This window comes from Poeciliopsis prolifica, unplaced genomic scaffold, assembly GCF_027474105.1.
Source record: "Poeciliopsis prolifica strain line A6 unplaced genomic scaffold, Auburn_PproV2 SCAFFOLD013, whole genome shotgun sequence".
NCBI classification, from domain to species: Eukaryota; Metazoa; Chordata; class Actinopteri; order Cyprinodontiformes; family Poeciliidae; genus Poeciliopsis; species Poeciliopsis prolifica.
In genome coordinates this window covers 4,254,608-4,282,031 of record NW_026562388.1, presented here as the reverse complement: position 1 = coordinate 4,282,031, position 27,424 = coordinate 4,254,608, and the positions used below count along the sequence as shown (strand labels likewise).

Genomic DNA, 27,424 nt, shown 5'->3' with positions numbered 1-27,424 from the left:
TGTCTCGTGGTGGAAAACAACAGCAACATGCTTAAAAATCATTGGTCATTGAATCAGACTCTCACAAAGTGGTCATTTATCCAAAAAGAAGCATGCGTGTCTACTCAAATATTACATAAAATATGTTTGCTACAGAGTTGCAATGTTATATTAAGACAAATCCACCAAGTTGTTGTTAACTCCAGATTTGGGGAGGACAGTTTGTTGTCGATTTTAGCTGTAGCCAATCAGGTTTCCCCATCCAGCCAGCTGGTCTGACCTTGAGCCCCCCACAAGTGCCAAAAAAGGGTTTGACGGAGCAGCTGGTGAGCAGAGCTCCAGCTAAGAATAACCTGGACTTTCTGGGATGGAGGGAAGGGGATAAAGTTATCCTGAAGTTATCAAGTCCTTTTGCTGACCAATATTATACGTGAGGCACCAGTAGCACTGGGTGGGATCCTCTGCTTGCTCCCCTCTGCCCCATCCAGACCCTTGCTTTGCTTCGCTCCTTCCTCCCTTGCTCTGCTGGTCCCCCAATCCTCTTTTAGCTGCCACACAGGCAGCTCCAAATTTCCCTTTAAACTTTCTTTCTTTTTTTCCCCCCCTGTAAGTATTTATTTGATTTTATTTACCGCTTTCTTCTGTTTTTCCTCATCACAACGGAAGACTGGAGGATGAAACATCAACATGAGAAAACTGAATAATTTACTATGAGGGACATGGATTCTATATATATTTTTTTATGAATAAGTCAACTTGGATTGGACATACTGAAGTTATCCCCAGGTGGTTCTAAATGAGGAGGCTTGGTTTATATCTCTGAGATAGTCTCCGCGTCACCATGGCTGAAGGTAGGACTGTTTCACCTGCTCTCACCAGCATTAACGCGCAAACAATATTTGCCATATTCATGCATAAATAAAGTTTCGATGAGCAATTTGCTCAATGGAGTAAGTGTTGAAAATGGTTGCTATAAATACTGGATATCAAATTGCAGGAGAATTAGCATTGCTCTCATGTGACGGACGTGACTTCTGCTGCTGACTTCAGGTTTTAAAAACTGTGGAGGAAAAAAAATCTTCACCTGTTCTGATTAAAACTGTTTTGGCTTCAGCTACAACACATAATAAAACCCTTAATATGATAGTTTTTCTGTAGATGAATTTTCATTTATAGAACTATACAAATGTATTTCTAGCCCTTAGATAACAAATATTACAGCTACAAACTCCAATGGGTTTTATTGGGACTAACAGTGCAGTGTTAAGAGTTATCAATATAAATTGTTAATAATTGTTTTATAAATATATCTTTTTTACAAGCAAGAATCTGCCAAGTGTGACCTGCACTTGTTTTCAACCCCTTTTAGACTGATACCCCTAAATAAAATCCTCACGAAGCTGGCCTTTATGGAAGAGTGGCAAGCAGAAAGTTCTGTTTGTAGTTTGTCAAAAGGAGACACAGAGAAGAGGTTCGGGTCATGTAAAACTTGGCAGAGTTAGCTTTATGCTGTGGTGATGCTTTTCTTTAGTAGGGGTGGAGACGAGGGTCAAAGTTGGAAATCAGGCTCATTCTGGAAGAAAACCTTTTTGAGGTTTTCAGAAAACCTAAGGCTGGTCCTTCCTGCAGCACAACAGTCGCAAACATACAACCAGAGCTACAGGTTTAGATCAAAACCTGTGTTTGAAATGGACCAAAGAACCTATGGCAGCCTCAACCACACCAATCTGGCCAGTGTTAGGTTAACTTACATACATAGAAAAAATATGTCGAAAAATGTGCAGCGTTTCAGGTTGTACCTGTGTCAAGCCAGTGGAGACAAAAGATCAAAGTATTAACGCAGAAGGGCTGAATGCAAATGCCTGCAACAGTTCTCAAAAGTTTATTTGAGCAACGTTTTGAAAATTGTTTAATTTAATTTCCCAGTGTATGCACATGGAGAATCCAAAGAAATGAGTTGCATAAATGCTGAGGAAAGCATGGCATCAGTCATTTGTGATCTCATCAAACATCCCAGATTAATCTGTTTTTTCAATCTTTATCTAATATCATTTCAGTGCTGCTTTCTGGTGTCTAATAGGTTTATTGTGAAATGTGTGTTATATTTTATCTTAGTCAGGTTAGGGGCATGTATTCTGAGACTAAATTACCTTTTTTTTTCATGTATTATTTTCAAGTACCCGGATTTTCTAAAACATTTATTATTTAAAAACCAGAAGGTTTCAGTGCCCCCTGGTGGAAAAACTATGCAATTATAGCATTGGAATTCATAAAGCAACTACTTGCTGCTCAATCATTCAAGCGTCACTCTGGTGCATCCCACCCACAGGAGCCAAATCCCCCTCGGGAAGTGCAGCCGGGGGCCCCAGCGGAGCCTCACTGACAAGCTCTCTCAAGTCTAAAGCTTTGGACCTCATCAGAAAGGTGAAAGTGTCCGTGGAGCTGCTGATCGCCCTGGCTGCTCTCCTGTCCTGGGTGGTAGTGGGTGTGGTGATGTTTGACTTTGTCGAATACAAAGCAGTACCAGGTGAGTCACATACGCCTTGGAGTGTGTTTGCTTAAACTGTAAAGATTTCTGAACGTTTTTGCTTTCATTTCTGTTTCCCCCCCAGATGTACACCAAATCATTACGGACCCAGTTCAAGCTGTAAACGATGCTGTAGACGAAGTGTCCAGCCTGCTAAATAAGTTCCAAGGTACACCTCATTGTAAAGTGCAACATTTCTGCATGTAAGTATGTCAGTCAAGAACTGAAATGGCTTCGCTTTTTTTGTTTTCCAGAATGTGCTCCTGATTTAAGCAGCCCCTCGTCTGCTGCGTCTTACGCTGCTGAAGAGGTTATAGAAGCAAAAGATGCATTTGTTCGATACTTTTCAGATGAAGAAGGTATGGCAATGCACCTGTAGTCAACAAAACAAATAAAATAAAGTGTAATACTAACGTAATGTGCCTGTATTTACATCACAGGAACCTTTTACCCAAGCTACATCGATCCCGTGGTCATTGGAAGAAGAGCTTTCCACTCAACCAACGACTTTGTGTATGGAGTGCTTGGCTCCTTCAGGGACTCACTGTGTGCTACTGTGGATACTGTAACAGATGCAGTTTTGGATATAGGAAAAGGTGTGTCTGATTATATTATAATCAAATAAAACACAATCAGTCTTTTGAAATTCTTGCAACAACAGCCTACTTGAACTAATTGTGGAAATGTTTCTCCCAAATCCTTTGTCTTCTCAGGAAAACTTGATCTCAGCTACATTGACCCTGTGATAATTGGCAGGGGGTTCTTCAGTTCTATGAATAACTTTGTTTCTGAAGTGGGGGGCTTCATCCAGAATTTGCTCTGCCTCCTAGTGGACTCCACGTTGGATCTAGTGAAAGGTACCATCTGAGAACAGCTGTGGTCATGTTGGAAAAATTAGGGCACCCTATGACAAACCTGGTACCTATTAATAAAACATTATTTTGAAAAGCACAGTTTATGGGTTAGGAATTAATTATGACACCCAGGACACGATTAGAAAATTCTTACTCAGCATTTTGAAATATATATATTTAAATCTTGGATGTTTAGTCTCACGTGTCCCGCTGATTGCCAAAAGACTAAAGACTACAGACAAGTTTATCCTGAGAGCAGACTGCAAGATGCTTAAAGAAGCCTATAAAATGCCATCACTTTTCCTACAGCAGGGCCAGGAGGAAATACTTTCACTGCAAAAAAAAAAAAAAAAAATGTTTGGACACCAAACAGACCACATGTATGACATTAACCAAATGCAAGATTCTCCCTTAGGCCTTCTGCGCTTAATCTAAACTAAAACCTGCAACATGACAATGATCCATGGCATTACATTAAATATAGGATTAAACACCAAGAAGATCAGACGTTTCTTAATAATGAACTGAATATTTTATTCGCTTTCCTGATTCTTCCCATGACTGTATCTCACATAGTTTGCTTTCCCCACTACACTGTGGATCGGGATTTTCTTTCAATACGACGTTTGTGTTTTCAGGAACCACTGACATTAGCTTCATCGATCCTGTGGTACTTGGCAGGACATTTTTCAATGTTATAAACGACACTGTTGGTGGAATAACGGGCTACGTCCAGGACATACTGTGTGCCATCTTAGACACCGTATTGGATGTATCTAAAGGTATCACATCTCATTTTCTCCTTATCTATTGTGCAAGACTCAAATTAGCTCAAACGATGTGAAAAATCTAAATAAAAAATGTACGGTAAGTTCAATTTATTTATATAGTGCAAATGCACATAAAATGTCATCTGGAGGCTCTTTATTACCTCATCTCTTTAAACCAGTTGTACTAAATTCTCTGAGCACTGATCGCTGACTTTGAAATTAGATGTCTTTTTAATTCGACTAAAACATGATGAGCTGTTCTGCAAAGCAGAATTGCGCTTTTTAAGAAGCACAGTAAAAAATAAAAAAAAAATCCTTTTTTCTGGTCTCTGGATTCCCTTCAGTGCAACTTTGTCATCTTCAAATATATGTAAAACTAAAAACTCTTTTAAGGTGTCACTTGACTGAAGTTTGTCTGAACTTTGTCTTGTTCTTCTCAGGAACAATAGACATCAGCTACGCCGACCCCGTGGTCCTGGGCAGGAATTTCTTCCACATCATCAACGACGCTGTGAATGGAATAGTGGGCTGCATTCAGGACATACTTTGTGCTTTATTAGACATCATATTGGATATCTCTAGGGGTGAGGACTTCCTATTTTCCTGTTTGTTTATGTGCCAATTGTAACTGCAAAATAATAATTTATGTTTTATGTGTTTTTACCAAAGTCGTTTTTTCTGTTTCCCTTTCTTTCAAAATGCAAATACATGAGTATGTCACGTCTTCATTGTCAGTCTGAAATAAACTTAGAAAATGTGTTTTATTTCATTTTATTTTAATGCTTTCCATGCAGTTTAATAAAGCCAGTGTTTTCTGTGAATGCCGGTCAAAGCTGAAATACACTAAATTTGAGATTGTGTTTAAGGTGTTATTTTTATCAGCTAACTTTGACGGGAGCAGCAGTGTTCTAATTATTGCCTCCACAGCAACATAAATGCATTATAATAAGTATTACACTTTTATTGTTCCTCACAGGAACCATTGACATCAGCTTTATTGACCCTGTGGTGATCGGCAGAAATATCTTCCATATTCTTGATGAATTTGTGAAAAACGTCACAGGATACATCCAGAATGTGCTTTGTGCGATCTTGGATGTGGTACTGGACACAGTGAAAGGTACAATGCCACCTAGAGTTATTACTTTATATCTAAAATTTGCATTCCATTAAACGCTCTTGCTCCATTTTTATGTATTTATTTTTATCAGACCTCCAGGAGGCTGTGGGATTCAGGCCCTTATCAGCTCTGCAGACAACAGCAGAAATCATTAAAGAACATGTCAACATTATTATGAGCTACCTTTCTACAACGCTGATAGGTGAACCAGGTGTGTCAATTTATGTGCCATAACATAACGCGTTCAGAGAGCATTTCTCCACATTTAGTGCATCCGTCAGACAAAAAACATGTTCCGTTTCTCCCAGCAATCATTCCGGACGTTTCTGTTGACCCGATGAAAGTTGTTGAGGATGCGGTACTGGAATTTACCGACAAGAAGGATTTGTTCTTGGGCTACATGTCAAGTATGCTTGGTGGTGATCAAGGTGTGGGTATTAGCAATTACTGTGAATCACAAAATATTATGCTGCTCTGAAATCTGATCGCTATTCATTTATCTGATTTTAGGTGAACCTGTCAGTCCACCCACTGTAAATGTTGTCACTGAAAAAGGTTGGGATTTCTGATCTCACAAGTTGTCAGAATATAGTTGTTACACATTTTGATATAATTTGATATGTGATATGATACGATACGATGCAATATGATACTTTAGAGCCTATTACAATTCTTAGTGGTGTAGAAAGCTCAAAACCAAAAATCTCTCTTTCTCTTTGTTTAGGTGAAGCTGTTGTTTCTCCATCTGATATCACTCTGGTGAGAAAGAAAGGTGAGCAGTATAATCATTTTTCTTGCCTGTTGCTGAAAAAAGGCATCACTGCTTGACTCTAAAAACAGCTATATCTTGTTGTAGGGGAGTTTCTTCCTCCACCTGAAAAAGGTGAGAAAAAGTCTCCATGCTGTGAACAAATGATTGCATATTTTTATATGAGTGCTGCAAAGAAATGAAAGCGATTGGTGGAATGGTTTCTCTACAGATTTACTAAAGATCTGTCTTGCATGTTGGTATTAATTGTGTTTATTTGTTGATGTTTTTTTTTTTTTTTTTTTTTTTACCACATTTAACCGGGTTGATGATTTGGTCTTTGTTATTGACTGAGTTCATGTTTGTTCCACATACCAGTCTTAAACCATTGCAATCGGTTTGTTGGTTTACGTTTTGTACCTGTCCAGGCATGACTGAATATGCATCATTACGTTTGTCATAATAAATATGTTGAACAACACTGACTTCATTTTCTGTTATAACAATTTGTTGTAACTTTTCACAAAACTACATGATTTATTTAAATTTTTTTTTTGTTATGACTACGATTATCTTGTGTTGATCCTTAAAGAACATTGTTTTCGTATGAATAAGTATGGAAACCTAAAGAGATTTATTAATATTGCATTTTTCTGTGTCCTGCATTTTCTGTGAGACTAAATGTAAACTTTATCTCAGCTATTTATAAAAACAATATGAACGGAGATATCTGAACACATACAGTTTTCAACGCTCTTTGTCGCATCTAAATGAAACAAATTTTACCGTCAGTCAGGTTGGGTCAATACTGAATACAGTTTCGTATAGAGTTAAGGGAATAAAGCTGCTTAAAACAAGCTGATCATGTGTGGCAAAGAAATCAACATTGAAATGTAATAGCTGGTTGGGCTAAAATGGCCTTTATGTTATTGTGCAGAAATTTTGATCCAGTTTTCCAGAAAGTGTTTGTGATTCCCTTGAGTATGAACTGCCTGCTTAAGATTATGCCACAGCATTTTGGTTGCATTTAAGTGCAGACTTGGGCTAGATCACTTTAAAGTCTTTCCTAAAAGGCATTTATGCTCTTTTTGGTCAGCAATGGTTTTGGCCTTGAAATTTTCCCATAGACTGGAGTTTCCCAGGTGAACTCTGAACTTATCTGAGGCAATTATGAACAGCAAAGCAATTTAAACAATTTCGGGAGTTTTTATTTTTAAGAACAAAATTTTTTTGTTCAGTTTGGAGGTTCTCCATACTCCAAACTGAAGTTACAAAGGTTAAATATTTTTTTTAACTAAAATAAATACTAACAGTGCCCAAATATTTTCATACTTAATTCTACTGTAAATACTTGAGTCATATTAACTGGAGTTTTTGTGGTTGAGTGTTTGATTTGATCTGTGCATCTATATATAAAAAAAATCTCTACTATCATCTTGGGTATTTCTGCTATTTCCACACTTTTGATCTGCACCCTAAAGATTATTTTATCTTCATGTAAATTAACAAAGATGTGGACATGGGCTTAATAGTGATTACAAAAGTCCCTGATACAGTTGCAGAGATGGTGCGTGCTGTCGAAGATGAAGCTGCCTCTGCTGCGGAGGAGGAGGCTGAAGACGCCACTGAATCTGCGGATGAAGTAGGAGTGACCAAAGCAGAGGAAGATGAGGGTATTCAGACGTTTATTCAGTCACACATTCACCAAACTGAAGAACAATCACTAAATTCGATGCTGTCACTCTATTAGTGAAACATACAGAAGAACTCCAACTTGAGCCTTCTCTGAAAGAGGAAATCATAGATGTTGGAGTTGAGGAGGAAACGACGGCAGACGAAGAAGAGACGGTGCATGAAGTCGCACCACAGGAACAACTGGCAGAAGAGGAAAAACCTGAGGTGGAAGACAAGACTTTAAAAACAGGACAAGAACAAGAGGAAGGGGAAGTTAAAATAGAAGACATCTTGCTAGAAGAAGAAGAGGAGACGCCAGCAACAGAGGAAGAGTTGGCAAAACAAGAGGAAAAGGAAAAAAACAAAATTGAAGCAACAGCAGAAGATAAAGGCGACAAAGAAGAGGAGGAACCTGAAATTTTTGAGGTTTTGGTAGAGAGTAAGGATGAGACTGAGGAGAAGGAAGAATTAGGGGAAATGAAAACTGAAGGCAGGGAACAAGATAGGGTGGAAAAGGACGACTCCACAGCTGAAGAGAAACTGATTGACAGTGAGGGGGAAGACGACAAAGCACAGTCTGAAGCTGGTGATGAAGATTTGGAAAAACAGTCATTAGCTCAACAACCAGAACTTCTACTGTCCAAAACTCCTGCTAAAGACTCTGGTGCATCCGAGACGGGCGAACAGGAAGAGGAAGAAGTCGGAACATCTCCTGATTACAAAGACGAAGATTATGCAGAACTACAGCATGATCACGATGAAAATAATAATAACAGCGAGAGCAAAAAGGCAGAACCTGAAGAAAAGAGGAAGACTCATGTTCCCTTTGAGAGGGTGAAGAAAGCTGACTACAAAATATCACCAAAAGAACCTGCCGGCCAATATGTGACAGGTATTATCTTCACAAATACTTGGTTTTTAGTTCTACTGACGTCATCAAAAATGTGATAAACACCTGTGGTTTTGTTAATTGTTTCCATTTTGCCTCTATATTTCAATGGTTTATTGATTGTTCTTCAAGAATACATCATGATGTGACCAAAGACCAACAAGGGCAAATGAGCCTCACTGCAATTTATGTTTTTGTGTATGTTTTGGCAAAGCAGTATGGATGTGAGGTCTTGTGGCTGGGTTAAAAATCTCAAAAGACGTGTTATGATGTGTAGAAACCAACGTTTTGGGCCTCAAATCCACAAGGTGCATGACGTGACACAAAAAATAGAGCCGCCACCACCATAGAAACGTGGTGGAAGCATTATGCTCTTTAATTAAATCCCTTGTTCCACTGGAATTATACATCTAAAGGACTGTGCAATTAAGACATGATGTTATCCTGACCCATTTATCTCAGTTATGTAAAAACGAATGGACAAAACGTCCAGAAGTTTGGGGAAGAATAAAAAAAAAAATTTGATCCATGTCATGCAAGTTAAAAAGCAAATTGCAAACAAAATATGTGCAAACTTCTCAATTAGAAGAAAGGAAACATATACATGTAAAAGTTATAATTTCAAAAAAAAATCTTAACTGACCGAAAGTAGTAAAAGTTTAGTTTTGAGTTAAAGGAAATACCAGAAAAGTGAAAAAAGGAAATAAATAAAGTATCGGTGTCAGGCATGCACTGATTTTTATTTGATATTTAAATTCTTTATGTAGAAACTTAAAAACTAATAGCTATAACTGAATAATACATGTTCTGATTATTTTAGAACACAAGGAAAAAGAAAGGGAAACTACGCCTACCACAGAAGACAAGCAAATTCTGAAAGAAAAAATACAAGTACCGGTCCATACCGAAGAAAAGACATCTCACAAAGAAGAAATAAAAGTTAAAAAACTTCCAACGGAAAAAGTAAAGGTGGAGAAACTTCCAAAAGAAGAAACAAAAGTCGAAACAATTCCAAAAGAGGAAATGGAAATTGAGAAGCCTCCAAGGGAAAAAGTACAGGAGGAAAAGCCCCCAAAAGAAAAAACAGATGTCGAGAAGCCTTCGAAAGAGGAATTAAAAGTTGAGAAACCTTCAAAGAAAAAAACAAAAGTCAAAAAAATTCCAAAATCAGAAATAGAAATTGAGAAAACTCCAAAGAAAAAAGTACAGGAGCAGAAACCTCCAAAAGAGAAAACAAAAGTTGAGAAACCTCTAAAGGAAAAAGTAAAGGAGGAGAAGACACCCAAAGAAAAAATAAAAGTCGAGAAAATTCCGAAAGAGGAAATAGAAATAGAGAAGTCTCCAAAGGACAAAAGAAAGGATCAAAAGCCTCCCAAAGAGAAAATAAAAGCTGAGAAACCTCCAAAAGAGAAAACAAAAGTCAAGAAAATTCCCAAAGAAGAAACAAAAGTGGAGAAAATTCCGATAGCGGAAATAAAAGTCGAGAAACCTCAGAAAGAAGAAACAAAAGTCGAGAAAACGCGAAAAGAAAAACTAAAAGTTGAGAAACCTCCAAAGGAAAAAGTCAAGCCGGAGAAATCTCCCAAAGAAGAAACAAAAGTCGAGAAAATTCCAAAAGAGGAAATAGAAATTGAGAAACCTCCAAAGGAAAAAGGAAAGGCGGAGAAACCTCCAAAAGAGAAAACAAAAGTCAAGAAACCGCAAAAAGAAAAACTAAAGGTTGAGAAACCTCCGAAAGAAGAAATAAAAGTAGAGAAAATTCCTAAAGAAGAAATAGAAATTGAGAAACCTCCAAAGGAAAAAGTAAAGAAGGAGAAACCTTCAAAAGAGAAAACTAAAGTCGAGAAAATTCCCAAAGAAGAAACAATAGTGGAGAAAATTCCGATAGCGGAAATAAAAGTCGAGAAACCTCCGAAAGAAGAAACAAAAGTCGAGAAACCGCAAAAAGAAAAACTAAAAGTCGAGAAACCTCCAAAGGAAAAAGTCAAGGCGGAGAAACCTCCAAAAGAGAAAACAAAAGTCGAAAAAATTCAGAAAGAGGAAATAGAAATTCAGAAACCTCCAACGGAGAAGATAAAGAGATATAAGCCTCCCAAAGAAAAAATAAAAGTCGAGAAACCGCAAAAAGAAAAACTAAAAGTCGAGAAACCTCCAAAGGAAAAAGTAAAGAAGGAGAAACCTCCCAAAGAGAAAATAAAACTCGAGAAAATTCCCACTGAAGAAACAATAGTGGAGAAAATTCTGATAGCGGAAATAAAAGTCGAGAAAACTCCGAAAGAAGAAACAAAAGTCGAGAAACCGCAAAAAGAAAAACTAAAAGTCGAGAAACCTCCTAAGGAAAAAGTCAAGGCGGAGAAATCTCCAAAAGAGAAAACTAAAGTCGAGAAACCTACCAAAGAAGAAACAAAAGTCGAGAAAATTCTGAAAGAGGAAATAAAAGTAGAGAAAATTCCAAAAGAAGAAATAGAAATTGAGAAACCTCCAAAGGAAAAAGTAAAGCCGGAGAAACCTCCAAAAGAGAAAACTAAAGTCGAGAAACCGCAAAAAGAAAAACTAAACGTAGAGAAACCTCCCAAAGAAGAAACGAAAGTCGAGAAAATTCCGAAAGAATTAACAAAAGTCGAAAAAATTCCAAAAGAGGAAATAGAAATTGACCAACCTCCAAAAGAAAAAGTAAAGGCGGAGAAACCTCCCAAAGAGAAAACAAAAGTCAAGAAAATTCAGAAAGAGGAAATAGAAATTGAGAAGCCTCCAAAGGAAAAAGTAAAGGCGGAGAAACCTCCCAAAGAGAAAACAAAAGTCAAGAAACCGCAAAAAGAAAAACTAAAAGTAGAGAAACCTCCAAAGGAAAAAATAAAAAAGGAGAAACCTCCTAAAGAAGAAACAAAAGTCGAGAAAATTCCGACAGTGGAAATAAAAGTTGAGAAAATTCCGAAAGAAGAAACAAAAGTCGAAAAAATTCCAAAACAGGAAATAGAAATTGACCAACCTCCAAAAGAAAAAGTAAAGGCGGAGAAACCTCCCAAAGAGAAAACAAAAGTCGAGAAAATTCAGAAAGAGGAAATAGAAATTGAGAAGCCTCCAAAGGAAAAAGTAAAGGCGGAGAAACCTCCTAAAGAGAAAACAAAAGTTGAGAAACCGCAAAAAGAAAAACTAAAAGTCGAGAAACCTCCAAAGGAAAAAGTAAAGGCGGAGAAACCTCCTAAAGAGAAAACAAAAGTTGAGAAACCTACCAAAGAAGAAACAAAAGTTGAGAAAATTCAGAAAGAGGAAATAGAAATCGAGAAACCTCCAAAGGAAAAAGTCAAGGCGGAGAAATCTCCTAAAGAGAAAACAAAAGTCGAGAAACCGCAAAAAGAAAAACTAAAAGTCGAGAAACCTCCAAAGGAAAAAGTAAAGACGGAGAAACCTCCCAAAGAGAAAACAAAAGTCGAGAAACCTCCGAAAGAAGAAACAAAAGTCGAGAAAATTCTGAAAGAGGAAATAAAAGTAGAGAAAATTCCAATAGAAGAAATAGAAATTGAGAAACCTCCAAAGGAAAAAGTAAAGGCGGAGAAACCTACCAAAAAAGAAACAAAAGTCGAGAAACCGCAAAAAGAAAAACTAAAAGTCGAGAAACCTCAAAAGGAAAAAGTAAAGAAGGAGAAACCTCCCAAAGAGAAAACAAAAGTCGAGAAAATTCTGATAGAAGAAACAAAAGTCAAAAAAATTCCAAAGGAGGAAATAGAAATTGAGAAGCCTCCAAAGGAAAAAGTAAAGGCGGAGAAACCTACCAAAGAGAAAACAAAAGTCGAGAAACCTCCCAAAGAAGAAACGAAAGTCGAGAAAATTCCGAAAAAGGAAATAGAAATTGAGAAACCTCCCAAGGAAAAAGTAAAGGCGGAGAAACCTCCCAAAGAGAAAACAAAAGTCAAGAAACCGCAAAAAGAAAAACTCAAAGTAGAGAAACCTCCCAAAGAAGAAACGAAAGTCGAGAAAATTCCAAAAGAGGAAATAGAAATTGACCAACCTCCAAAAGAAAAAGTAAAGGCGGAGAAACCTCCAAAAGAGAAAACAAAAGTCGAGAAAATTCAGAAAGAGGAAATAGAAATTGAGAAGCCTCCAAAAGAAAAAGTAAAGACGGAGAAACCTCCTAAAGAGAAAACAAAAGTCAAGAAACCGCAAAAAGAAAAACTAAAAGTAGAGAAACCTCCAAAGGAAAAGATAAAAAAGGAGAAACCTCCTAAAGAAGAAACAAAAGTCGAGAAAATTCCGACAGTGGAAATAAAAGTTGAGAAAATTCCGAAAGAAGAAACAAAAGTCGAAAAAATTCTAAAACAGGAAATAGAAATTGACCAACCTCCAAAAGAAAAAGTAAAGGCGGAGAAACCTCCTAAAGAGAAAACAAAAGTTGAGAAACCTACCAAAGAAGAAACAAAAGTTGAGAAAATTCAGAAAGAGGAAACAAAAGTCGAGAAAATTCCAAAAGAAGAAATAGAAATTGAGAAACCTCCAAAGAAAAAAGTAAAGCCGGAGAAACCTCCAAAAGAGAAAACTAAAGTCGAGAAACCTACCAAAAAAGAAACAAAAGTCGAGAAACCTCAAAAGGAAAAAGTAAAGAAGGAGAAACCTCCCAAAGAGAAAACAAAAGTCGAAAAAATTCCAAAAGAGGAAATAGAAATTGAGAAGCCTCCAAAGGAAAAAGTAAAGGCGGAGAAACCTACCAAAGAGAAAACAAAAGTCAAGAAACCGCAAAAAGAAAAACTAAAAGTAGAGAAACCTCCCAAAGAAGAAACGAAAGTCGAGAAACCTCCGAAAAAGGAAATAGAAATTGAGAAACCTCCCAAGGAAAAAGAAAAGGCGGAGAAACCTGCAAAAGAGAAAACAAAAGTCAAGAAACCGCAAAAAGAAAAACTAAAAGTAGAGAAACCTCCAAAGGAAAAAATAAAAAAGGAGAAACCTCCTAAAGAAGAAACAAAAGTCGAGAAAATTCCAACAGTGGAAATAAAAGTTGAGAAAATTCCGAAAGAAGAAACAAAAGTCGAAAAAATTCCAAAACAGGAAATAGAAATTGACCAACCTCCAAAAGAAAAAGTAAAGGCGGAGAAACCTCCTAAAGAGAAAACAAAAGTTGAGAAACCTACCAAAGAAGAAACAAAAGTTGAGAAAATTCAGAAAGAGGAAACAAAAGTCGAGAAAATTCCAAAAGAAGAAATAGAAATTGAGAAACCTCCAAACGAAAAAGTAAAGCCGGAGAAACCTCCAAAAGAGAAAACTAAAGTCGAGAAACCTACCAAAAAAGAAACAAATTTCGAGAAACCGCAAAAAGAAAAACTAAAAGTCGAGAAACCTCAAAAGGAAAAAGTAAAGAAGGAGAAACCTCCCAAAGAAGAAACAAAAGTCGAAAAAATTCCAAAAGAGGAAATAGAAATTGAGAAGCCTCCAAAGGAAAAAGTAAAGGCGGAGAAACCTCCCAAAGAGAAAACAAAAGTCAAGAAACCGCAAAAAGAAAAACTAAAAGTAGAGAAACCTCCCAAAGAAGAAACAAAAGTTGAGAAAATTCCGAAAGAGGAAATAAAAGTAGAGAAAATTCCTAAAGAAGAAATAGAAATTGAGAAACCTCCAAAGAAAAAATTAAAGGCGGAGAAACCTCCAAAAGAGAAAACAAAACTCGAGAAACCTACCAAAAAAGAAACAAAAGTCGAGAAAATTCCAAAACAGGAAAAAGTTGAGAAACTTCAGAAAGAGGAGACAAAAGTCGAGAAGCCTCCAAAGGAAATAATAAAAATCGAGAAAACTCCAAAAGATAAAACAGAAGTCAAGAAACCCCCCAAAGAAAGAATAGAAATTGAGAAACCTCCAAAGGACAAATTAAAGAAAAAGTCTCCCAAAGAAAAAGTAAAAGTCGAGAAACCTCCCAAAGAAGAAACAAAAGTCGAGAAATTTCCAAAAGAGGAATCAAAAGTTGAAACGTCTCCCAAAGAAACAGTAAAAGTCGAAAAGCCTCAGAAAGAAACAAAAGTTGAGAAACCTAAAAAAGAAAAGACAAAAGTCGAGAAACCTCCCAAAGATGAAACAAAAGTTGAGAAAATTCCAAAACAGGAAAAAGTCGAGAAATTTCCGAAAGAGGAAACAAAACCTGAAAAGCCTTTTCAAGAAAAAAGAAAAGTCAAGAAGCCTCCAAAGGAAAAAGTAATGGAGGAGAAGCCACCAAAAGAAGAAACAAAAGTTGAGAAACTTCCCAAACAAATAGTAATAGTTGAGAAATCTCCAAAGGAAAAAGTAAAAGTGGAGGAAACAGAAGTCGAGAAACCTCTGAAGGAAAAGGCAAAGGAGGAGAAGCCTCCCAAAGAAAAGGTCAAATTGATGAAAGCTTCAAAAGAAGAAAAACTTCCTAAAGAGGACATAAAAGTCAAAAAGCTTCCCAAAGAAAAGACAGAAGTCAAGAAACCTGCCAAAGAAGAAATAAAAGTGGAGAAACTGCTGAAAGAAAAGAAACCTGTCAAAGAAAAACAGAAGGCTGAGAAACCACCAAAAGAAAAGGAAGAAAAGAAACATGTCAAAAAAGAAATTAAGGTCAAGAAACCTCAGAAAGAAAAACTAGGCGTTGAGAAGCCTGTCAAGGATAAGATAGAAGAAAAGAAACTTTCAGCAGAAGGAAAATCTGAACAGAAACGCCAAACAGAAAAAATAGGAATAAAGAAACCCAAAGAAGGTAAGAACAAAAGGACATTTCCAATAAACTAACCCTAAGTAATTTAGCTTTCAAGGATTAGTATCATAAGTGATATACACTCTGCTAGGATATGGCTTAGCATTTCAGTGACCATCATCAACGGTGTCAGTGTGATATGTATGCACAAGATCAGATTTCTGAATCGGTCTACACAAGCTTCATAAGTTGGTGAGAAGAAAATTGTCATATGTCAAAGAAAATTTCAGAAAGATGAAGAACTGAACTAAGAGACAAGAAGCCAAGAAACAGGAAATAAGGGAAATAAGGCGAGAGCTGCATTTCTTTTCCTTCCAAGCGATGATATGACCGGTCATTTTCCTCTGTGTTTTAGATACTAAGCCCAAAAGAACAATCAAGAGGGAGTTTCCAACTGTCCTCAGGAAGCAACATCTTAATGTGACGAAACTTGGTGAGGCAATGTGCAACATTTGTGTATACGTATTTAACGTGTGTTTTATAAAAGTTACAATTGACAAAAAGCTCTCAATATAGCTGAAAATACTAAATCTTAAGTAAGTTTTTTATTATTATTATTTCATTCCAAAACACTGTTTTACGTAACCCATGTATAGATTTTTAAGAAACTTGCAGGAATACATTTGAGTCCATTTTCTCTTTACCTTTTCTCCTGTTGATGTTTTCAAAGAGAAACTAAAGCAATCTTCATGAAGGAAAGGAAAAATCACTGTATACACAATATAGGGCGGTTAATTTTACAACTCAGCTGAGTTTATTTTTAGATTTTTAATGTTACAATTTGTTTTGTTGAGTATCCCTCTGGTTCATATGCAACTAGAGGGATATCAAGAATTAATTTCAGGTCTTGAAATAAATACTTGTAGAAAGATTTGTCTATGTTTGCTTGGGTTGCTGAAACCACAATGTTTTGACACAGAAACCACACCAATCAAGACCAAAAAGGCTGCAGTTGGGAAAAGTAAGAGTCACAATCACCACATTCACATCTAGATGAGCTGCTGAAGCAGTTTTCAGTTTTAATAATTGTTTGCTGTCTCTCAAAGAGCTCGAAATCCCAGACAAAAACGTCTCCTTAACAAAGACGAAAGTGAAGGCAGTGCCACTACGGAAAGGTACGTCTTTACATTTATGTGGTAGGTTGTGTTGATGGGCCCAAAAGCAGGTAGATTTTGGTGATATAATGAAAGAAAATGAAGAACAAAAAACTTACAGCTGTCACAGGAAACCAAGGGAGCCAGAGCAGAACAAAAAAACATAAATCCTAAAAGGATGGCAGAAAATTGAAGGGAAAACAATGGCATGAAACAGGAGGAAACAGCAAGAAGGGTGAGGAAAAAGGGTTAAAGAAGGACTGAAGTAAAGAAAATCAAAGATCGATAAGCCTGTCAGGAGAGAACAGTTGCTGAGAGTTTCAATAAATCTGAACCAGGAAGTAAAATTCTTGCTTTTGTTGCAGTTCCTGAGGCTCCAAAAGAAACAACCAAGCCTTCAAAAGTCAGAAAAGGTAATGGAGTTAGTTTTTTTTTTTTATCCCAATGTTTCTTTTTCTTGCGTCAGAAACCTGGCCTGAAATATGTTTTATTTGCTTCAGTTGTTGAGTTTCTTAAGGAGAAGAAGATTGAACCTATCACTCCGAAAAAAGGTTTGAGTCTTTCAAGATATCCAGTTTTCTCTTTTTGATTCATCTGAAGATATGTTTGTGTCTCGTTGCGTTCATTTTAAGAAGTATGTATTGCATTGACATGAATGTTATTTCCATTTTTAGATGACAATTTAATTGTAATTGAGTTCTACATCTGACTTATGATTTTTTATTCCTGTGTATTCATTTATCCGTGTTTCAGCAGCTGCTATTAGGGCAAAACCAGCACCTGCTGAAAAGAAGAAAGGTAGGGAGATGCAGTGGTTTGTTTGTTGCATCATTTTTATTTTATTTAGTAAAATTGTAGTGGAAGTAGTTGATTGATGATAGCATGATTTATTGCCACACATTACAAGAGTGACTTTGCTAAAAAATTGTCTTTATTACATAGTTTGCAACCTAGATTTTAGTCAGGAAATAATTTTGATGCTGAAATAATAAAGACTTTTAATGTGAAGGAAGGCATTTGTCAAATGACAAATTAAATTAAATTAATTCCTCAGAATGAGATTTTAAGCTGTTGTCCATTGAGGTAAATATTGTTTAAAGTGTTTTTGGCCTGAGGGTTCCAATTACTCCCACTTTTATTTACTTGCTGTCATAAATCTGTCTAAATACCTATTTGGGAGGATTTTTGCCAACAGCAAGAAGCTACACATCAAAGAGGAGCTTTTGGGGAAAGCTAGAAAAACGAGTTATACTTTATAATTTCGAGATTTTTGACCTTTTATTATGAAAAAAACCTTCAATCTAACATATCGATGCAACCATTGTTTGCCTTGCTCTTATTTTTCCAGAAAAAACTGTCCCAAAGCAGATGGTAACAGATAAAATTAAAGGTAAAGATTGAAAACATTTTTGTTGCCAACACTGTTTTACTAAAATATGCAATATGCTTACTCAAAGAAAAAAAAATTACTGAACTACTTTACAATAAATAATTATGCAATACTTGTAAACAGTTGAATATGTTTTAATTTGCAGAAGACAGAGTTCTTAAAGAGAAACAGGAGCCGGCAAAGAAAGGTACAGATTTAAACCAGTATTCTTCTGGAGTTCGTATGAGTGTGGCTTCATTTACTTATGTAAAAAACTGTCGTTGCAGAACAACCTGCTGAGAAGGCTGCCAGAGACGAGAAGGTTGAAGGTACTGAATAGTTTCTGTAACTTCTGGTTTTGTCATTTGAGTTTGAGATAACAATATGCCGTCTTGTTAACAGAACAACTTTTGGACAGCTTTCCCATGGACGGTAAGCACAAATTTCCACTTACTGAAGAAAATATACACAACAGTTTATGTTGAAAAATAATTAAAAAAAAGAAAATAAAGAAAACTGGCTGGTATGTGTCTCTCCAGACGAGCTGCCGTACTTCCAGTGTTTCTTCCTGGACGAGGATGAGGCTCAGTTTCCATTTTATGCCTTCTCACCTCTACACATTTAACTCCTGGTGTGTATCTAATCTGAGGTGGCCTTACTCATAATGACGACGTCCTGTCACACTCCGGGCTGCAGAAACATGGCAGCACCCGTTCACTGTGTCCAACAAGCGACCAGAACGGCGGAAATGCGACGGACTGTTTTTATCGTTTTGTTCGCGGGTCTGGTTGAGCTCTCGTTTTGAGTACATGAAGACAGCGTCATTCCTTTTGATCCATTTCCAATTCCTGCACTCCAGTTACGGTTTAACTTGAACAACCAAGACTTTTGCAAATAGTCTGTGCATATATTTACTCTGCTTTTCAAATACAACACATCTCTTATAATCTCACCGATTTCAAGAATTTTGTTCTCTTAAAGGAAAAAAGCAAAATCTGAAGCATAACAGAATTATTTTTTTTTGTTTCATGTAAACTAAGGGATGGAATGACCCTGCTCTGTATCTGAAAGCTCCCAGATTCACTGGCAGGATGATACCTGCGATTAAGTCTTATCTAATGGAACAATCTGCACCGCATGCTTGTTTAAAAGTCGGTGCTACTTTTCTTGAACTCTGGTTTGAGTCCAAGTTTATTTTGAGATGGTTTTTACCATCTGGTCTCTGTAATTCCTTGACTGACCAAACACCTGACGTCGTTACCAACTGTACCTGATGTATTTGGGGTAAGTAGGTTTTTCTGCCCAGATAACATCTACACATCCTGGTGTTGAGATGTTCACTGAGGGCTAAACCCGACATCGATCTTGCAATAGCAACTGATTTGCTCATCTGTCGCTCCCGACTGGCAATGTTATTGACTGTATGGTAGATTCCACACAGAAACTTTTAAGCGTTTTCTGAGCCGTGGTCCAACTTAGACCCGGCGACCCAGAAATCCTGAGATGCTCACGGATCGAGGTTCGCCAGTTGCTTCTGGTTCACTGGCTTTTTTTTACACATATGCTGCGCAGACGATAGGTGGAGTGCTTCGATTTAAGGCACCAGCTCTGAGTCGAATAAAAAACTCCTTACAACTTCAGAGGAAATTGTAGGAACAAGCTCTACGACATGTTGCAGCTCTCCAGTAACTTAAACTGTAAAGGCTGTATATTACAGTGATGTTCATGAATACCCACCAGAAATGTGGTTGGTGTGTTCCTGTGTAAGGGTGAGCTGTCCTGTCGTTGCATATTTGTAGGAGAAATATGAAATACTTAGTTAGTGTAATGAGCCCATTGATTTGATGGCATCTTTGGCTGTCTTTCAATAACCTGTGCATGTTGCGTGTGTGTTTTATGCTGCCATATGTTCAGCCTACATGACGAGTTCCTTTGAATCAAATAAAAGCCTAAGTAGAAGCAGAAACACTGACGTAATTTTAAATCAGAAACTTGTGTTGCTCAGAGACAACAAGAATTTTGATGTAAATAGTTTAATAAATGAAGAAGTGTTTATTTTAACTGGAACCATTACCACTTAAACTGCATTGTCCCTGCTGTAAACTTATGTATAAATTTGTCAGGCCCTCTGTATTTTTGTCAATAAAAACAATTTGTCAGCAAAACATTGCTGTGATTTTCTTTTTTTCTCTTAAAGCTACAATAACACGGCTTAGATCAAATGCAAATCTCCAATTGGAGGCACTTCAGTAGTGTCAGCATGTCAGAACCAGACGTCTTTAACAATTACCATCTCGATATCAACACTCAGGGAATAACTGGATCCTGCTTTGATCTTATTATTCTTAATGTTACCGCAAAACTTTTAAAGATTGAGAGCTGAGATCCAACTACAACTAACAAATGTCAGGTCAGCATACTCCCATGCGAAGCGAGACTGGGGTTAAAGCAGGTCAGTTTACACCAGTGAGACAGATTCCTCACAAAGAGGAAACGTTTGTCATTCTCCTGTAAAGAGTGTTCAACGTACATCCAAATATCATCTCTGTTACAAAGAAGAAGATAAGCCTGCTTTTTTGCACTTTAATTAAAGACTGTAAACCTCGGGCTGCAAGATTTCTTTTAACCATTAAGAAGCCGAAATATTTGTGCAAAAGCTTTCTTTAGTTGTCAAATTATAAATGAATTATTGTAATGTCAAATCCCTTTCCCTGGGTTTAGCTGAATCATTTTTGTGCGGCTGATTAACTGAGCAGTGGCCGGGAGTTCGGATGTGAAGAATGGCGCACTGATAAGAGGAGCAGAGACTGCAGAAATCCATCTGCATTTATACTGAAAAGATTTCCAGTATCTTTATAGCACTGAATCCCTTCACTGCTTGCAAGAATCATTTTGTGCGACCAATTGATTGAGAAGCGCCCAGGAGTTTCGATGTGAAGAATGGCACGCTGATAACAGGAGTGGAAGCTGCAGCTTAGCTTCATTCAAATGCAAAATAAACTTGAGGAGTGTGAAACATTCGAGTACCTGCAGCTGGAAAAAAAGTTTCCTGCTGGGCTCCAGGTGTGGATTTAAATGACTAGTCACTGAAAATTGGAATGCTTTGAACTGTCCACGTCCACCGGCGCGTCTCGTCTCATCAGGGTTGGTCCACGCAACATCGAATGACGCCCCTACGTAATGACACCACAAATTAAACTGGCTCATGCCGAGGCGGATGGCAGCAGCAAACGTATCATAACGGCTGCATGCAGAGTTGCAAAAAAGAGGCTAACCCAGTGAAAAATAAAAGTTGCACTGGGAAGTTTTACGGCGCACATAGAGGGTCTGAAATATTAGGAAAGTTTAGTTTAGCAATTTATTTCACATTTAATACATGAGTCAGAAATAGTTTAGGCCCTTGATCATTATCCAAGTATCTTACACAGGATCACAAAATAATGGGACAGGGAACGTCTCGAGGATCAGGATATAGAAAGTTATATATCAGAAATTGTAATACTGTGACCAGTCTTGTTTTTCAGAGTGTGGAATTGTATCGCTCCAGCTGTTGTTGTTCCAGTCTATTGGTTTTAATGCAGTGATAATAGACTATAGGTTATCACGCATCCCCATGAATACAAAAGGATCTGTTTATGTAATGAAAAGAAGTCAAGTGCAAATCATTATTTGAAATATTAAAAAAAAAAAAACAACAAAAAAAACATTTTTTATTTTAGGTAAAAAGTAGAAGCTCTTGTTGATGGTTTACTGTGCTGGGATAGATGGTGTCCTCCTTCCTTAAACTTTAGTCCTTCTCATATGTGCGGATTGCTGTGACTCCCTGAAATGTCAACGTCTAGAAGAAGAGACAAAGCAAGGCAAGTGAGATATACTGAGAATATTTTGTAAAGGTAACATAAGTTTTGTTACCTTGTGGCTTTCATGATGCAAGTGATGCCACTTTCATGATGCAAGTGGCATTATGAAAGCCACAAGTGGTTGACAACAAAATGAAAAGTCCTTTCTGATCCAGTGTAAATCACTATACCACCTGTTTGTTTACTGTAATTATTTAATTTGTGAATATTTTAGCTTTAAAGGTACTAAGCTTTCCACATCATTTTCGTCTGTCTGACTTTATTTAAAAATATTGAATTAGATGTTCGGATCAGTTAGTACTTGAGTAGCACTTTCAGCGTATACTTGCATTTTTTTAATTTTTTTTTAAACTTTTGAGTCATTCCTTGGCTGACACTTTTTATGTAAAATACATATTTAGAGCCACTCTTACCTGATCCTAAGCTGACATTTTCCATTATTATTATTATTTTTTTTACATACTACTAAATATTATTGATGCTCTGAACCAGTTACATTTTTCTAATTAAAGTTTGACTGAAAATTCCTCAGGTGTAGTAAAATAACATTTTGCTGGGTTTTTTGTTTGTTTGTTTGTTTATTTGTTTGTAATTTTATTATTACAAGGCGTTGTCCGCAAACGTTCCGTGAACGTCTAGTCAACGTCAGCCGAACGTTTAATGAAGTCCGGCGAACGCTCAGGTCATGTCGCCTGGACGACCAGCGCTAGCTTGATGCGTTTCTCGAAACTCTTTATTTTTGCGCCGGGGACAGAATAAGGGAGAACGCCTCAGTAAGTGCCGCAGGCAGAATGAACTAATGCGTGTCACAACTGTGAGTAAAAATAGCGGGAATCCCAATAAAAACTCACCATCACCATCTTTCCATTCCTGATTTCTCGAATCAGTTTGGTCTCTTTCCCGTCCCACCTCTGTGTATGCACAAATTTGTCTCCCTCCACGGTGAAGGTGGACTACAAGTCAGAATGTGAAACACACGGTTAGAACAGCAACAGTCTGTCACTCACGCAAAACATTTTTTTTTTTTTAACCTTAACATGTCGGTCGTCAAGTGTGGTCTCGTCAAACTCCTCTCCGAGTTTGCCTGAGATTTCCGTGACCCTGAATTTGCTCTGGGTTTTAACCACCACTCTGTCCCCGTCCACGCTGATTAATATTGACGGTTTGGTGACATTGCCCACTTTTCTTGTGGCAAAAGGAACCCCTGCCAAGAAAATGCACGGGTCTGTTATTACCGGCGCATTCTTGAACTAATTCGTCATTAAATATTCTACCTAGAGCCTTCATGTAGTCGTCAAAGTTCCGACTCTCCACCAGTTTCCATGTTGCGCAGAAATCCTCGAGCATTTTTGCAGATGTAATCAGTCCCGTAAAACTGACTAACCTTCTCTCTTCTGAGCAAACTCCGCATCCCGTGAAGCGCCCAAGTTAATGCCGGCGGGTGAGGGGCGGAGTCTTCAGGTCACGGCCTGAACAGCTGATTGGTTATACCGAAAGTGGTCTGACTTTTGATTGGTCAGCACCAAAACTTGATTTCTACAGATTGTACATTTAGTTGTTAAATTATAAGGCGATAGTGGGACGATCGCTCGGCATACTGTTACATGAACATGGAGAAATAAACACAAAAAAGTGTTTTTCTAAAAAAAAAAAAACTTCTAATGAGTTTAACATTCACTTAATGAAGCAGTACTGAACACAGCTTTCAAGTTTTTATTTCTGTTATGTTCTCACTGTATGACAAATAGTATTAGAATATTACATCAGACAAAAATAAATAGATAAATGTTTAATACAAAACTTTGGTCTCATTAATAAAAAAGACCTTCTCCTTCCAAGGTGGCATTGGCATTAAGAGGAAATGTAGAAGGTATTTTATGAGCCAATAATTGTGATATTGGGAATTTTGATTTTAAAAATTTGTAATGCATTTTAATTTTAAGATGGATTTATTGTTATTATCATTGTGTGATAATGCTGTTGCCATAAAATGTATATTAATTTCAATGTTAACCTTCCTTCTAAGGGACGTTGCTGTCATTATTCAGTGAAGCTCATCTGTGCCAAAAGTCACTGCTACTGTAACAATTTACTCTGAGCAAACAAATTCACAAACAGCAGTTAAGAGAAAGTGTTTCTCGTTGCAAACACTGCTGAATTTTTTTACAAGTTAATAACCTTTCCTATGTTGCTCTGCATGTCCTATGCTGTGATGAAGTCCCTGTTGTCAATCAAAAGGTTCTTGGAAAGGAGGAAAAAAACATGAGGAACAGATATAACAATATAAAGACCAAGGAACCTGTTTAAAAAAGAGGGTTTTATTGACACATTAATGCAGATTGCATCCCATCTCTAAGGTGAAAAGGTGGACTCAGGATGAGAGATTCTGCCTTTTTCTTTCTTTTAGAAACCTGCTGAGTCTGAAAGCTCGCGCTCACTTCTTAATAATCAGGAACTTTGTTCATTTTAATTTCTTCTATCCATCACAGACATCTCCAGAGAACACTGTCGCTCGGTGTTTTGGTTTTAGCCTTAATGTTTCCATAACTCCAACCGCTTTGCTTTTAAAAAAACCCAAAATATTAGTTTCAATTTTTTCTTAAATGAATATCGGATTCTTCCAAATGTTTCTGAGCGGCTGCCGTATCCAACTCCAACCAACGGTGTGCTGACACGGTCAGAAACTTCTGTATATCCTTCCTTTCTTACAGATATCAGCTAATTCTGTTAAATTAAGTACTGTGGACCAGCTGGCCAGCTTTTAAAGGCGGCAACTATAGGAAGCATAACTGCCACCTGGTAAGGCGTGTGGACGACGTAGCAACTTGTGCCACACATCACTTGATACTGCAACATAAATTATTTTGCTGGCGTAAAAAAAATCCACCGGCATTACCGAGAGGAGAGGGAGGGCAGGCAGGCGTGAGGACCAGGAGAGGTGATGGGGAGCGGATGTCTTGCCGCCCCTGACGAGATGCCACCTTGGACATTAAAGACCCTCCACTGGCTCCCTGTAGCTCAAAGAATAGATTTTAAAATACTGTTGTTAGTTTACAAATCACTGAACGGTTTAGCGCCATAATACATCAAAGATCTGCTGTTGTTGTATCAACCTTCCGGACCTCTCAGGTCTTCTGGTTCTGGACTGCTCTGCATCCCCAGAACCAGAACCAAGAGAGGAGAAGCAGCTTTCAGCATCTATGCACCAAAAATTTGGAACAAACTTCCAGAAAACTGTAAAACAGCAGAAACCCTGACTTCCTTTAAATCACAACTAAAAACACACCTGTTTAGAATTGAATTTGAAATGTAATATGTAACAATGTATTGTCTATTATATGTTGCATGACTTTGTATTCTTGTGTTTATGATGTAAAGCACTTTGAAATGCCTTGCTGAAATGTGCTATACAAATAAAATTTGATTTGATGGACGGTTGCCCATATAAAAAAAGAATAAATGAAAAAAAAAACAACAACAAAAAAAACACCACTGCCTCTTTGTGTCAGACCATCCAGAGGTCACTATGGAAAGTCACAATTAAAACAAAAAGCAGATGTTTTTCTTCTCATTGTAGCTAATGTTTTTTTCAAAGTTCTTTTCATGAAATTTCAGAAATGTAACACTGTAACCAGAATTACAGTGTTACATTTGCCAGATGTATGACGTTGAGCGTGACAGTGCCTCACCCCACCTGTTGCTGCACACTACCAGTTTCTCTTTGTGTCAATGTAGTGACACTGTGGTGTTGCCACTTAAGATTATCATTCATGCCTATGGCTTTAAAACCATATACTTATGTACTGAAAAGAAGTCAAGTGCAACCCATTATTTGAAATATATATATCTACATACATATAAAAAAAACTTTTATTTTTCAGTTCAAGTAAGATGTAAAGCTCCTTCTGTTGGTTTACATTGCTGGGATGAATGATGTCCTCCTGTCCACCTTCTCATATGTGCGGACCGCTGTGACTCCCTCAAAGTTTAACGTCTAGAAAAAAGAAATAAAGCAGTGCGGGTTGTGTATCCTGAAAGTATTTTGTAAAGGTGAAATAAGTTTTGATTCTTCTTACTTTCGTCAAGAAAACCTCCACAACTAGACCTTTATTTATATCTGAAAAGCTTTAGATTTATTGCTGCAGAAGGCGGTAGATTTTTTAATACGGGCTTACTCAGACGTCAAGCTAGACTTAATTGTTGTCCGTCATTTTGGCAGACGGTTTCCAAACAATTCCGTCATATTCTATATTTACCCACCCATTTTTTTTCATTTTATTTTAGCGACATAGGTTATTCAGTTGCACTTAATTGTTATGCAGTTTTATGTTAAGTTGATTAGAGAATCCTGCTCTCATCACATATCGAGCAGATATGCGTTTCTCTGCTCTGCCAGAAAACACCGACAGTATCGTCAATAACTATAATCAGTGAAATTAAACAACTCTTATTTACATTATGAGAGCTTCTTCTGCTGTGGTCTAAACACACAGCATCACAACTTCCTCTGTAACTGCATCTGGAAGAGAAATCTGCCCTATTTAGATCGGACCCCATGTATTAATGAACAGATTTTCTCAAGCGCTTGAGATGCATTTTACCAAACATTGCACTATTCCTGAGTCATTCCATGGATGGATACTTATTACTTTATTATATTCCAAATTCCATTGCACTGACATTGATGCCAATGAAAGTTTCGCTTATAATGCCTCTATTGTTAACACAAGTGCGGTAAAATAAGTAATTTTAATCATTGTTTGTCTTGATAGACTTTAATGCCATTAATAAAGCAAATTTGTCGACGTCCAGCGAACGTCGAAAAAAGAAAAAGAAAAAGAAAGAAACCCGCTCAGTCTAGCTAACGTTAGCCAAACGCGTAATGGAGTCCGGCGAACGTCGTGATGGCAACGCTCAGGACAAGCCGTCTGGACGACCAGCGCTAGCTTGATGCTATTCTCGAAACCACGTCGCTTCGGCGTTAAGCAGAATATTATTTATTCGACGTCGGGGACAGAATAAGGGAGAACGCCTCAATAAGTGCCGCAGGCAGTATGAACTAATGCGTGTCACAACTGTGAGTAAAAATAGCGGGAATCCCAATAAAAACTCACCATCACCAGCTTTCCATCCCTGATTTCTCGAATCAGTTTGGTCTCTTTCCCGTCCCACCTCTGTGTATGCACAAATTTGTCTCCCTCCACGGTGAAGGTGGACTACAAGTCAGAATGTGAAACACACGGTTAGAACAGCAACAGTCTGACTCGCACAAAACATTTTGTCTTTTTTTTTATTTTTATTTTTTTACCTTTACTTCTCGGTCGTCAGGCGTGATCTCGTCAAACTCCTCTCCGAGTTTCGCTACATATTCGGTATTCCTGAATGTGCTGAGGGTTCTCAGCATCACTCTGTCCCCGTCCGCTTGGATAATCAGTGTCGTTTTGGTAGCATTGGCCACTTGTCTCGAGGCAAAAGGAATCCCTGTGGAGAATGACGTACGTCTGACTTCACTAATAAACGAGGCAAAACAAGCAAAACAAAGGCGAACTTAAACCCAAACTCCTTACCTATTGCCTGCATGTAGTCATCGAAGTTCTGACTGTCCACCAGTTTCCACGTCGCGCAGAAATCCTGGAGCATTTTGGCAGGTGTAATCAGTCCCGTTCCGGCCTCAAGCTGATCACCGTCTCTCTTCCGACTAAACTCCGCATCCGGTGAGGCGCTTCGGACTCAAATTGGTACGGGAGGGGGGCGGAGTCTTTAATTGAACGGCCTGGACAGCTGATTGGCTGTGTCAAAGAGCGACGTGAGCTTTGATTGGTCGTCACAAAAGCATGCTTTTAAATGAT

The 27,424-nt window shown here is 37.6% G+C and overlaps 3 protein-coding genes across 6 annotated transcripts; 1 reads left to right on the top strand and 2 right to left on the bottom strand.

Moving 5' to 3' along the window:
* The first annotated feature begins 395 nt into the window (after window positions 1-395).
* si:ch211-266g18.10 (titin) lies at window positions 396-19,880 on the top strand. Of its 4 annotated transcripts, none has more exons than XM_055038892.1 (28): window positions 396-830; window positions 2,309-2,506; window positions 2,592-2,675; window positions 2,761-2,865; window positions 2,947-3,102; window positions 3,220-3,363; window positions 3,999-4,142; window positions 4,571-4,714; window positions 5,107-5,250; window positions 5,342-5,461; window positions 5,559-5,678; window positions 5,761-5,805; window positions 5,975-6,022; window positions 6,107-6,133; window positions 7,555-7,671; window positions 7,749-8,564; window positions 9,382-15,255; window positions 15,608-15,685; window positions 16,172-16,213; window positions 16,299-16,367; window positions 16,712-16,759; window positions 16,847-16,897; window positions 17,103-17,144; window positions 17,695-17,736; window positions 17,882-17,923; window positions 18,003-18,044; window positions 18,118-18,147; window positions 18,228-19,880. In XM_055038892.1, exons 1-28 carry the CDS (start codon window positions 821-823, stop codon window positions 18,338-18,340), a joined length of 8,895 nt encoding a protein of 2,964 aa, XP_054894867.1. In that variant the 5' UTR covers window positions 396-820; the 3' UTR covers window positions 18,341-19,880. The 4 variants fall into 4 exon arrangements, with proteins under 4 accessions (XP_054894867.1, XP_054894868.1, XP_054894866.1 ...); XM_055038893.1 differs by having other exon boundaries at window positions 17,100-17,144; window positions 18,255-19,880; XM_055038891.1 differs by having other exon boundaries at window positions 17,100-17,144.
* Window positions 19,881-21,088: 1,208 nt separating this feature from the next.
* Window positions 21,089-23,027, bottom strand: LOC129365647 (fatty acid-binding protein, brain-like). Its single transcript, XM_055038981.1, has 4 exons — window positions 22,850-23,027; window positions 22,607-22,779; window positions 22,427-22,528; window positions 21,089-21,553 (listed from the first exon to the last, which is right to left on the bottom strand). The coding sequence occupies exons 1-4, from the start codon at window positions 22,920-22,922 to the stop codon at window positions 21,503-21,505; spliced, it is 399 nt and encodes a 132-aa protein (XP_054894956.1). The 5' UTR covers window positions 22,923-23,027; the 3' UTR covers window positions 21,089-21,502.
* A 2,400-nt stretch (window positions 23,028-25,427) lies between these two features.
* Window positions 25,428-27,316, bottom strand: LOC129365328 (fatty acid-binding protein, brain-like). Its single transcript, XM_055038468.1, has 4 exons — window positions 27,143-27,316; window positions 26,884-27,056; window positions 26,690-26,791; window positions 25,428-25,569 (listed from the first exon to the last, which is right to left on the bottom strand). The coding sequence occupies exons 1-4, from the start codon at window positions 27,213-27,215 to the stop codon at window positions 25,489-25,491; spliced, it is 429 nt and encodes a 142-aa protein (XP_054894443.1). The 5' UTR covers window positions 27,216-27,316; the 3' UTR covers window positions 25,428-25,488.
* Between the last annotated feature and the right edge of the window lie 108 nt (window positions 27,317-27,424).

Coding starts and splice junctions, on each gene's coding strand:
- si:ch211-266g18.10 (XM_055038891.1), top strand. Junction 2,676..2,760: donor CCTGCTAAATAAGTTCCAAG/GTACACCTCATT, acceptor TTTGTTTTCCAG/AATGTGCTCCTGATTTAAGC. Junction 4,715..5,106: donor CATATTGGATATCTCTAGGG/GTGAGGACTTCC, acceptor TGTTCCTCACAG/GAACCATTGACATCAGCTTT.
- LOC129365647 (XM_055038981.1), bottom strand. CDS start 22,922: ATGCTCGAGGATTTCTGCGCAACATGGAAACTGGTGGAGAGTCGGAAC. Junction 22,529..22,606: donor TTGACGACCGACATGTTAAG/GTTAAAAAAAAA, acceptor TCTGACTTGTAG/TCCACCTTCACCGTGGAGGG. Junction 21,554..22,426: donor GGAATGGAAAGATGGTGATG/GTGAGTTTTTAT, acceptor CTCTTCTTCTAG/ACGTTGACATTTCAGGGAGT.
- LOC129365328 (XM_055038468.1), bottom strand. CDS start 27,215: ATGCTCCAGGATTTCTGCGCGACGTGGAAACTGGTGGACAGTCAGAAC. Junction 27,057..27,142: donor TGACTACATGCAGGCAATAG/GTAAGGAGTTTG, acceptor CATTCTCCACAG/GGATTCCTTTTGCCTCGAGA. Junction 25,570..26,689: donor GGGATGGAAAGCTGGTGATG/GTGAGTTTTTAT, acceptor TCTTTTTTCTAG/ACGTTAAACTTTGAGGGAGT.